The sequence below is a fragment of the Oryx dammah genome, unplaced genomic scaffold (genome assembly GCF_014754425.2).
Source record: "Oryx dammah isolate SB20612 unplaced genomic scaffold, SCBI_Odam_1.1 HiC_scaffold_26, whole genome shotgun sequence".
NCBI classification, from domain to species: Eukaryota; Metazoa; Chordata; class Mammalia; order Artiodactyla; family Bovidae; genus Oryx; species Oryx dammah.
Window position 1 is genome coordinate 47,593,453 of NW_024070210.1, and position 12,619 is coordinate 47,606,071.

A 12,619-nucleotide genomic window follows, 5' to 3' on the forward strand; every position below is an offset into this window, starting at 1 on the left:
TATTCCTGGACCACACTTTTGAAGACAAGACATTCTGAATTTTATAGCACTTCAGGGTTCCTCAAGGATAACAATCTTAAGCATGTTTATTTTGTTATCCCAGGACCTGAGATTAGGTATAATTCTTTAGTAACTTACAAAGCATCGCTTCAAAACGATAAGGTTATTTTTCACATGTTCTTAAGACATCATCAGTCTTCTTGCGGTGGTCACCCTTCATACTTCGTCTTTGCAAGGGGATTAATCAATTACCTGCCAAATTCTTCCCCCTTCTTAATAAAGTCATGAAAATAATGATATAGTTATATTTTCTTCAAACTGTTAACTTCATTCCCACCACTTAGTCAGGAGTCTGACCAAAAATACTCTTAGATATAAAAACTACAAAATAAACTTGTTTAGCTCCTTCAGGAGTCCTGCAATTGAATTCAGTAAAATATTCCTCACATTTATAGATACTTTAACATCCATCTCTATTACTCTTCCTGAAGAATGTCTTTGTTTTCCTGTGTTCTCATAGCATGTTAACACTACATCAGTGACTCTGACTACAATTCTGGTAATTCTTTCATTACTTCCTGACTAGGAGCAGCTTCCACAGGAAAGCTTTAACAGAATTGTTTTAACCTTCTTAGTGCTTTGACAGATATTTTCAGAACTGTTCTGCTTCCTAAGAATCACAGTAGGGGTACAGGTGGAGGCATGGAAGGTTATCTGTCCATTACGATTCCTCAAGATGCTGCCTTATTATCTGCTTGCTTCCTACAGGAACTAACAGGCCTTGCAACTGGACTCTATATTCTTTCCTGTTGGAGTGTAGCTCATAAAAACTGCTCGAGGAACCATCACTTCATTTGAGCATCAATCCGTCTATCTGTGAGGTCTGATGGACATAGCTGTTCCACTGATTCTACCATGCCCATGTTCACAGCCCTTCATATGCTGACTCTAAAATACCTTAATCAGGTGCTTCCCTGGTGGTCCAGTGGCTAAGAATCTGCCTGCCAAGGCAGGGGACAAGGGTTCAATTCCTGATCCAAGAGGATCCCGCATGCCAAGGAGCAGCTAAGCCCATGTGCCACAACTACTTAAACCCTGATGCCCTAGAGCCTGTGTGCTCAACAAGAGAAGCCACCACAATGAGAAGCCCGTGCACCACAACTGAGAGTAGCCCCCACTCGGCGCATCTGGAGAAAGGCCTAGCACAGCCATAAATAAATAAATCTTTAAAAAAAATAAAGTAAAATATCTTAATCAGAGAAGGTCTCACTGGGCAAATTACATCATCTTAGTAATTTTTAAACCTCTTGCCTGCCTATCTCTTTGGTTACTTTCAGTCTTTTTTTTTTTTTTTCCTACATCTTCATCTGGTGCCTTATCTACAAAATGAAGGAAATGCATTTTTCCCATCCCCCTGGTCACATGTAGTATTTCTCTACCAAGTTTGAAGAAGACATTCTTTGTGGAAACTCAAAAAATACTTATTTATCAACTATCTATGTTATTAAGTCCCAGGGACACTTTTTAATGCTGCTATTTTTATATGAACTGAATTTTAGATTAAGAATTCTCAAAATTTAAATACTTAGATTTTCTCCATCGTGCTCTTTCTCAGTTACACCCAAGGACAATCATTTACTGTCTAAGAATATTGCTTATACTTAAGGAGAAGGCTTGATCATTCTATCACCATTCAGAAAGCTATTGTTTCATGAAAAAGCAACTGAAAAATTCATCTCTCCCTATGAGAATACTGGGTTAAAATTGGAAATACAAAAATAAAAAAGTAGTTGAGCAGAAAACTTTCTTGTAAACACTGGTTACAATGGTTCACATCTCATTTTTAACATTTCCTCAAAGTCCATCATAAATATCTTTCCAACTGTAGAGTCCTCAGCCTCACTGAATTCCCTAACAGGATCTCTCTCCATTATGCTATTTCTACTTTTCATAGTTTCTTCCATCTCAGCTCCTCATATCCCATAATCATTTAAAGGTATAAATGAAAAAATTATAAATAGTCTAAAAATGATAAAACCTATACATGAGGGCTTCCCCGGTGGCTCAGATGGTAAAGAATCTGCCTGCAATGCAGGAGACCAGGGTTTGATCCCTGGGTCAGGAAGATACCCTGGAGAAGGGAATGGCTACCCAGTTAAAACTACAGTTTTTCCAGTAGTCATGTATGGATGTGAAGGTTGGACCCTAAAAAGGGCTGAGCACCAAAATATTGATGCTTTTGAACTGTGGTGCTGGAGAAGACTCTTGAGAGACCCCTGGACAGTAAGGAGATTAAACCAGTCAATCCTAAAGGAAATCAACCCTGAATATTCATTGGAAGGATTGGTGCTGAAGCTGAAACTACAATACTTTGGCCACCTGATGCAAAGAGCTGACTCACTGGAAAAGACTCTGATGCTGGGAAAGATTGAGACCAAGAGGAGAAGGGGACAACAGAGGATGAGATGGTTAGAGGGCATCACTGACTCAATGGACAAGAATTTTGGCAAACTCTGGGAGATAGTGAAGGACACGGAAGACTGCCATGCTACAGTTCATGGGGTCACAAAAAGTCAGACGTGACTTAGCAACTGAACACCACCACCCACTCCAGTATTCTTGCCTGGAGAATTCCATGCACAGAAGTGCCCAGTGGGCTAAATAAAGGGGACCCCATTTGTACATGGGGTCGCAAAGAGTCAGACACTTAAAGACAGTCTGGACAATGGTTAACAGCCATAAATTCTGGAGCCAGGTTGCCTGGATTCAAGTCCTATTACAACTTCATACTAACTGTGTAGCACGGGCAGAGTATAAATATCTGTGCCTCAGTTGCTTTATCCATAAAACCAGAAAATATCTCTATCTTCCTATTAAGGATTAATTGAGTTAACATCTAAAGGACTCAGACTGGAGTCTGACATATAAGAAATGTGTCATTTCTGACAAATGTGTCATTAATAAACATTTTCTATTTCAAACACAGTTTCAAACAAACAAAACATGCTGCAGTCCATGGGGTCACAAAGAGTCAGACACAACTGAACAACAAATGACTGACGCTTCTAGCAGAACTACGAGCTATTCTCTAATGTTTACTAACTTAAGTAAATACTTACTTGATAGAATTTCAGGGTATCTGAGTGAAAGCATACATTTTGAAGTCACTCAGATTAAAAGAGGTACAATATTAAGAAGATATAGAGTTTTAATCCCAAATTCTACTAACAAACTAAAAATTAAAAGTGTATTTTCTGACCATTTGTGAACCTCCAGGTGATGTGACCAGGAGTCAGGTTAACAATCTTAAAATCTTCAGACTAATTATTCAGAGTCTTCTAAGCAACTGAGGTAATATGGTTTTTATTATTATAGGAATAAATGAATGCTAGAGTTTACTCCTTGCCACCCTCAGCTCTTTGAGCTGCCAGACAAAAAGTAAACTAAATGAGAAGGACAGAAAAGATCCTGAATTAAGACTTTCTTTCCATCATAAAATGATGTCTCTGGGAATTCCCTGGCAGTCCAGTGGTTAGGACTCTGAGCTTTCACTGATGAGGGCATGAGTTCAATCCCTGATCAGGGAACTAAAATCCCGCAAGCTATGTGGTGTGACCAAACAAACAAAAAATGATGCCCTGTGCTCACATTTGAAAATTGGACTGCTCAGCTTGTCCTAACAGCATAGAAATTCTAGTATAAGAGTCAGACATATTTTTATGCCCATATCTTCTTGATGTTCACTTTTAGAAGGTACTTGGGCTACTTTATCTGAACAGTTCTCTGTATCTGTAAAGAGGTTTAACAGTGCTTCGTGGCGTCTTCATAAAGAAGCAATAAGATAATACAGGTAAAGGGCTTAACACAAGCTTAGCGTCCGGCAAGTGCTCAATCAATGTTCACCAAATGGGATTCTCTTCTTCTCTAAACATAATGTTCTGCTTTTCCTAAAACTTTCCAGGCAAAATTTTAGTAATCTTAGCTTAAATTCAAGTGGATCAACTGCCCCACTTTCAAGCATAGAGCCGGTGTATTGTTCCTTCTCGCCACATGATGGTGCTGGTGCAGAACAGCTAGGAAGCAGTTCATCAACCCTCAGAAAAAATCCTGTGCAGCTAACCGATACCAATCCATAAATGTGCACTAAATGGATTTTGGAACACCTGCAGAACTCCAATTTTGATGTGCTTTTAATAAACTGATACATCACAAATTTTTAAATTTAAGAAAATGAGGGGAACATGATCATTTGCAGTTTTTCACCGAGATACCTATATCCAGCTCATGTCATAGTTTAGGATCCAATTTTTAGGTGTTCTCTCTTCTCTTATTTCTACAAAATGAGAATATCCCAGATCCCACTTAGAGGTTCCCAGGAATGAAAAGCAAGGGTATTTGGTGATTCTGTGCAACGGTTTTAGATATTTGGTTCACATGTGTATCCACAAATGATGGAGGAATTTTTCACTAAACTAAAAAGCGAGTCTCGCTACTTTTTATAGCCTGCTGGCTGCTGAGTGAACAAGCCTTTAGAGGAAAGGGTGAGAGCGGCAAATGAAAGCTAGATCATCTTCTGAGCTCTGTGGGGCCCTGGAAATCAGTTTTGTCTTTTTAGTTGCAGCTTATGTGTGTGGTTTTAAAATGTGCCCAATGATAAGTCATTATTTATTTCTTGAATAAAGAGAAGATATCATCAAGTTTTCAAAGAATCAAAGTACCAGAGATCAAGCTATTCATACATTTCACCTAGTTCAGACTAGATGAAATACTGAGTGCTGCATGCTGAGCTAAACCACTGGGAATCCCAAAAACGGTCTGTACTCATATTATTAATAAATAAAAGTTTTTAACACATCCTCCATTCCAGAAACTCTTGAGCACCTTTCTCATCATTAGCCAGTAGTCTCCAGTTGGGGGCGGTGGGGCGGAGTTGTCTTCTCTTTGCTGTCCCTAAGAATCAATCCTAAAAGTCCTCATCATCACAAGAAAAAAAAAAATTTTTTTTTAACTACAGGGGACTTCCCTGGCAGTACTGTGCTTAAGACTTCATGCTTCCACAGCAGGGTGTCCAGTTTCCACCCCTCGTCTGGAAACTAAGATCCCAAATGCCTTGAGGTTCAGCAAAAAAGAAAAAACAAACAAACTGTAATTATGCCGGTGATGGATGTTAACTAAACATTGTGGTGATCATTTCACAACATATACTTAAATCAAACCATTAAGTCATATACCTAAAACTAATACAATGTAATATGATAGTTTTATCTCATTCTGTGAAAATTTACTGCTGATTTCTTTGCACAGCACATGTGATATACATACATTCAATTACCATACTTTCATCATATTCATTATGTCCTCTATTTCCCTTAACCCTGAATCAAGAACAAAAGGCTTATACTGACCAACAACTACCTTCTGTGAGTAAAGAGGATAGAAGGACACTTAGATGCAACCGTTTTCACTTACAATGAAGTCTTTTTCTATAAGCTTATGGCTCGTGCTCGCTTGGTAACAATCCCTGTCCTTGCCCCATCTATAGCACAGCTGATATCATTAACTGTATAAGAGAAAAAATACTCCTGGACTTAGCATGGATTTTCCAGTGATTAGTCGGTGAGCACATGTCCCTCCCCAAATGTGGCACAAGTAGGCACCTGCTTCATATTCTGTTGCACCATCATTTTGTCCAGTTCTGTGGGCAAGGAAGACATCTGCCAGCATGCACAGATCATGGTAACGTGACACCTACACGAGTGCTTCTCAAAGTGCTATCCTCAGTCACTGGTGGCGGCAACATCTAGGAGTCAGCTAGAAATGTAAAATGTGGGGCTTCATCCCAGTCCCACTAAATGAGAAACTCAGTCGGACCCAGAGTTCAGGTGATGCTGGGGCACACTTAAGTCTGAGATCTAACAGTACCATCTAAAAGAGGAATGTTGCCAATATGCTTTCTGCTTTTTCTTTTAACGTATTTGTCACTGACTTTGCAGATATTTTTAAAAGTGTTTCAGCAACAAAGTGAATATCATGGTTTTGACTGGCAGAAGTACAAATCTGAAAAACCCTCTGTTTTGTTCTCTTCTCTGATTTCATTGTCAATATTATTCAATATTGGAAAGCATTATTTTGTAGTTGTTCTAAAAAAGCTGGTTTATGGGCCACATTGCTTTGTTGTATTAGGAAGTGACCTAAGAGCTTCATGTTACAATTTAAACAAATGTTGTAGCAAAAAAAGCGGGGGAGGGGATTAGGGGTAAAAGGATTCTTAGTCTACTAAAAATAAATTTTCAAATATTCATCATCATGCATCCAATTCACCCTTTCTATTTTGGGCTGCTGCATGAAGTCCTCATTCTCAAATTTACTTGTCCCAGCAGACACACATTTATATTTCTTATTTGCACTGCAGCATGTTCTTATTAGGTTTGCAAAGTTTTTCTGAGTCATAGTCTTTCATTCTTAAATACACGTATATTTCAGAGAGCCACTTGTGAACCAATGACCCATTCTTAGGAACTGAAGATAGACGGTAATGCAACAGTAACAAAAACCACAAATTTATCAGATAACATACAAATGATATGAAGATATCCCATAAACTACTGTTTTCTGATTGTTAGCACATAGATGGATTAACCAGCATAGTCTTTTAGTGCATGTGCAACCAATGAAAATATTACAATTATTAAAAATGAAAAAAAAATTTCTGTGAAAATTATCATTAAACTTAAATGTCAAATCTGTCCAATCCATGTGAACCAAATTTCTCTTTCACATCTTCCTCTGAAACTCCCAACAGCCTACAGAACTCTATTTTATGCTTCTTAAATCCTAAGGGAAGTCTGTTTCCATCCCTTCCCATCTTCAATACCCTCCACTATCTTATCTGCTAATCTCTCCTCTGCTCATTTTAACCCAGTTCAGAAACTTTACACTGAGCCTCTCTTATGAAATACTGCCCAGATCTGAGCTGAGCACTGAGGAAAGAAGGCCCCTTTTGTACCCGGAGTTTCCATATAGTCAGAAGGTAATGGCAGGCTCTCCAATACTGGGCAGGATATGGAATCCTAAGGATGGGCACAGAGGAAACAAGCAAAGGGCAGGTAAAGCCCAGAGAGGGAATGAGTCAATCAAGAACCCCCCACAACACTTGACAATATAATTGTTGGGTCTAGCTAACTTTCCTAGCTGCTCTATTTTATTTCTTTTTTTTCTTGTCTTTGCAAATACACTTTTCAAAAGCCTGGTCTAGCTAGGTCCGCAGCTTCCATTGCTTCATCACTTACTTCCTCCTCACCCCATTGCAACACAGCCCCCAGCTTCAACACTTCAGAATCCACCACGGTATCTGATCCCTCTTTCCTTCCACTGCTTTACAAAAGTGACTATCAAGATAGAAGTGGGCATATCAGGTGATCAGAATCACCCTCAGAGCTTGGTCAGAATCACCTCAGTCAGAGGTTCTCAAGTTCTGCTTCAAAAATCATATGGAGGGACTTCCCTGGTGGTCCAATGGTTAAGAATTCACCTGCCAATGCAAGGGATGTGGGTTCAACCCCTGGTCTAAGAAGATAGCACATGCCACAGGGCAACTAAGCCCAAGGGCCACAACTACTGGGACCGTGAACCTAGAGCCTGTGCTCCCCAACAAGAGAGGACACCATAATGAGAAGGCTGTGCACCGCAACTAGAGAGTAGCTCCTCCTTGCTGCAACTAGAGGAAGCCCACATGCTGCAATGGAGACACAGTGCAGTCAAAATTTAAATTAATTAAAAATAAATAAATAAATGTCAGTGGGACCGTTGCTTTAAAAAAAAAAAAATCACATGGAAAGCTTCTAAAAGACATCAATGCCCAGCCCCACTCTCTATCTGTGGTAGCTTTATGACCTGTCAGCTTGTCTAAACTGAACACTTCCCAGAACTCCCTCTGCAGTCAAGGTGGACCACAGAGAGATGCACGGGAGATATGCAGGGCGGAAGTGAAGCAGCAGCCATTCTGCGGCTCTCACATTTTGTCGCTTATCTGCTCGCTCACCTCATTGGCACAAACCAGCAACCAGACCTGTCTCCTTTTCCACCTTCCCCTAGATCCTCCTTTAGCTTCTCCAGCTCCTGGGCCAGATGTGTTTGTGTTTAGCTCTGTGCAAAGAGCATTGGCTTCTGTTGGCCACCCATACCATCCAGGTCAGAAGCAACAGGGACTGACACAACTTCAGCCCATGGTCATGGTCCCAGCTGGTTCTGGCTCTCCCTCACTTCAAATCCACCTTCCCCTCTGACTGCCCATCCTAAGGGCCTCAGCATCAGACACACAGCAGCCCTTCACAGGGACTGCCCAGGAGCACTCCACTCCATCCTCCCCGTCACCCCAGACTGACCTGGGGAAGTAGACATAGCAGCACTCCATGTTCGAAGGCCTTCAGCAACTTCCTGAGCCCCTGCAGATCAAGTCTACTCTTCTTCCCTAGTATTCAAATCTCTCCAGACTCTTGGTTCCTTCCTGCCCAGTCAACCTACCCTTCCACTCCCTCTCCAGTGTGAACCCCATCCTTGAGTGCTTTCTGAACTCCATCAGCCCAAAAAAGAAAAAGGCAGGGTTCACATGATAAAAAGGCAAAGTCCCTCCTATAGCTTCCTTGGATTTGTCTCACAACAGAGGCCACTAGGCAGTAACACCCTCTACACACAGTACGCCACCCACAGCACCCTTCTCTCTTCCTTTCTCTTTCTCCCTCCCTCCCCTTCCTTCTCTACCCTACTTGCCGTCTCCCACTAATAATAAGAGTAATTATTACATGCATATTTGCATTCTCATTATATTGGAGGAAGAAAGTACAGCACAAATTGCTTTGTAGTACTTTATTGAGCAGTGGCTGACCCCTTCTTTCATGTCCGTTAATGCTGCTGCTACTATGATCCTACCCCCTGAGCTCAAGGAGGAAGACAGTATTTAGCTGACTCTCCACCACAAAAATGGGGCTTCCCCAGTGGCTCAGTGGTAAAGAATCCCTGCAGTGCAGGAGACACGGGTTCAATCCCTGGGTCAGGAAGATTCCCTAGAGGAGGGCATGGCCACTCAATCCAGTATCCTTGCTCCAGAGAATCCCACAGACAGAGGAGCCTGGAGGGCTTCAGTCCATGGGAGACACAACTGAAGTGACTAAGTACACAATAAAACACAGCTTAAACCAAAGGAGATCTTCACACTCCTCCACCAGCATAGGTATTTCAAGGCCAAGAAGGCCTTCTTATATCCTAGAACTCGCCAAAGCAGAATATGGACTGGCTCTGAATTTTCCTCACTGAATAAATATACAGAATTTCCTTATCCTGGGCATCTCGTACCTGCATCTTGGAAAGGAGGCCTTACACAGTTAGGGTGTTTGTCCCTGAAGCTGTCTTTCTTCAAACACCAAGAGACTGAGAAAATGGTACTAAAGCACTGAAGGAAGGACCTCACCAATGGCTTTTTCTATGGTTCTCAAATCATGTAATACTAATATGCAAAGGAGGTGTTTGACACCTTCTCCCAAGGCCTACATCCCTCTCAGTTTTTTGCTTTTGCCCTTTTTGTTACCCATTCACGTGCCAATGCTTGCATCGGAAATTTGTGCTGTAGACTCCTCCCCCAAAATACTCACCCGTATTTCTCTGCAAGTCCTCTGGCTTCTTCCTCTTTTACTACTCTTTGGTCTTCCAGATCACTCTTATTTCCACATAATACTATATCTGGGTTTTCACAATAAGCATGCATTTGCAGCTGACCTATTAGTAGAAGAAGATAAGAAAATTTGTTACAGTTAAGTAATATAAGTCTATGATCAGTGGAGAATATATGCAAAACTGCTTTAAAACTGTAAATGGATATACAAATATAAGAACTGCAAAATTCTCTATAATGCTTTCAAAACACCAATACCCCAAGCTATAAAACTAAATGGATGGGGCAGAGATGTAAAACTAATCCTGTCCTTATGCACATACTCCAGCTTATTTATATTAGAGAGGAATGAGAGAATTTGTTATCCCTCCAAAACTTACGTACACACACATACACATATACCACATAGCTGTCTTCTTTATGAAGATCATTTGAAAAGAAAAAAACCACACTTGGAGGATTTCCTAGTGCTCATGACTAACCTTAAAGCTCTGTTTTTCATATATTTTCTCTCCACAGCTGTGGCGTTTTTAAAATGAATTATCTTTCTATAAACCTATTTCTATCTGAAAGATTTTTCACATTTTTCTATTATCCTAAGGCAGAATCAATTTATCTAAAACAAATAAAATTTAGGATCAAATGAAGACAGAAAACCCAGAATATATAGTCAATGATTCTGTCACCAGACCCAAGAAGCAAGAGACTACAATTCTCACTCTATAGCTTCTATTTCTTTTCACATGAAACTCTGTTAGTAGGCATATTAACAGTAATAAAAGCAAAGGAACTCCAACTAAGCTAAAGAGTTTAATCTCCCAAATAAGGAAAATAAGTCTTATTTCATACTCATCATGCCTCACAGTGAAATTAAAGTTACCCAAACTTGCACAATAAGACATCCTCAAAAACGTATGGCCTAATTTATTTTTTATCATGGTTAACCATTAGTTCCTCATTATCAAGTCATGTTCATTATATCTTATCATGAGAAAGTCAAGTCAGTTAGTATTTACTGAGCAATAACGGAGGCCTGATACTTGGTGCAGAATTTCAGGGCACTGACCTTTGCCCTCACGGGACGGAAGAGGGGAACAGGACCTACACAGGCAAGACCAAACTGTACCATTTCCAACAGCCACATCCTTTCTGTCTCCAGGCTGTTATGCATTCTGTCCCTAGACTCTGAATAACCAAACACAGCCTTCCTTCAGGGACATCCCCTACTTCCTTTACAACTTGCCTCTCAGTCACTTCTACTGAGGAACCTTTCTGGTCTCCAGAGAGGTTCAGTGCTCTGTTAACACCTTATCTGTTCAGTGTCAAGGTTATGAAAATGAACTTGGGACCGAGGGTGTTTAAGGCTGAATCCTGGCTGTGCCATTTACTAGCTGTGTGGCCTTGAGGAAGTTACATGGCCACTCTGTGCCTCAGTTTCCACCTCTTCAAAGGAAGACAATGACAGTATTTACTTCATAGAGGTGAGGTAAAGGTTAAGTGAGTTAATTCAGTGAGTCTTGAGGTAAGGTCCATGGACTAGCAGCCTAACAACCATCACCTAGGAACTTGCTAGAAATGCAAATTCTCAGGTACCACCCCATATCTACTGAAGGAGGAAGGCTGGGTTTGAGGTCAAGAATCTGTCTTAACAAGTTCTCTGGGGGGATCTAGATGCATGCTCACACTTGAAAATCATTCTTTTAATGCAATAAAGCATTTAGAGATATTGTATATTAGCAGTAATAATGTTTAATAGTATTTATTTTGTGGAGTCTGGGAAGTATGATAATTGATCATTTTTCTTTTTTCCTAACTTTTCTACAAAGGTTGTGAATTATTTATATAAAAAATAAATTTATGAATTCTTTTAAAATATCTCACCAAAGGAAAAAAAGCACATAAATAACTACAACTTGATACGGTACGTGATAAGGATCATGTGTAAGCAGTATAAAACATAATAGGAAACTTAACTCCAATTGAGAGGAATAAAACTGACACCCACACCCCACTGGCTCAGATGGTAAAGAATCTGCCTGCAATGTGGAGACCTGGGTTCAATCCCTGGGTTGGGAAGATTCCCCTGGAAGAGGGCATGGCAATCCACTCCAGTATTCTTGCCTGGAGAATCCCCATGGACAAAGGAACCCCTCCTGCAGTCCATGGAGTTGCAAAGATTCGGACACGACTGAGCGACTAAGCACAGCACAGGATATATAAAATAGATAATAAGAGTCTGCTGTATAGCACAGGGAACTTGACTCAATATTCTGTAATGGCCTATATGGAGAAAGATCTTTAAAAAATAAAGAATGGATACATGTATAACTGATTTATTTTGCTGTACACTTGAAACTAATACAACATTGTAAATCAGCTATATTTTAATATAATTTTTTTAAAAGAGGAGAGAAAAAATTTAATTCAACAAAGTTATCACAGAAAATTTCATGGGGGCCATATTTTGTCAGATTTTAAAGAGTAAATTGAACTCTAAAATTTTAAGACAATGGGAGTGAGTATGGAGAGGGCTTTTCAGACAGAGGGAATAATAGGAATAAAAATATAAAGGCAAAAATATGTTAAAAAATATACTTGTTGGGCTCTTGACCCACTTATGTGAGGCTACAGAAGAACAATTTAGAAATATAGCCTACTTTGGAGTTTCCCTATAAAACATGCTGCCCATAGGTACAACTGGTTCATCCTCAAGCTCCAGAAAAACAGGTGAGTGATACAAGACTATCCAATTCCTCTTTGATTTCAAATTCAGGCCCAGAGGACACAGATCTCTGTTCAGTCTCCTAAGCTCAGCAGGGATCAACTTGGAACTCTTACCCGTTTCCCATGAGGACAGGAGAGATCTGAGTTCAAGGGAGAAAGGACTGCAGTGCATCTCTGGAGAAGCAAAGGGAGAGTGCAGACCTGGTTTCTGCCTTCAGCACCCAGGAC

The 12,619-nt window shown here is 40.2% G+C and overlaps 1 protein-coding gene across 4 annotated transcripts in view; it reads right to left on the bottom strand.

Annotated features, from left to right (window-relative positions):
- RAB27A (RAB27A, member RAS oncogene family) overlaps positions 1 to 12,619 on the bottom strand; it is a 77,302-nt gene that overhangs the window by 2,785 nt on the left and 61,898 nt on the right. For all 4 annotated transcript variants that reach the window (XM_040226566.1, XM_040226564.1, XM_040226565.1 and 1 more), the window contains one exon: positions 9,648 to 9,771. In XM_040226566.1, coding sequence (XP_040082500.1) covers positions 9,648 to 9,771 — 124 coding nt within the window. The remainder of the gene's footprint in view (positions 1 to 9,647; positions 9,772 to 12,619) is intronic.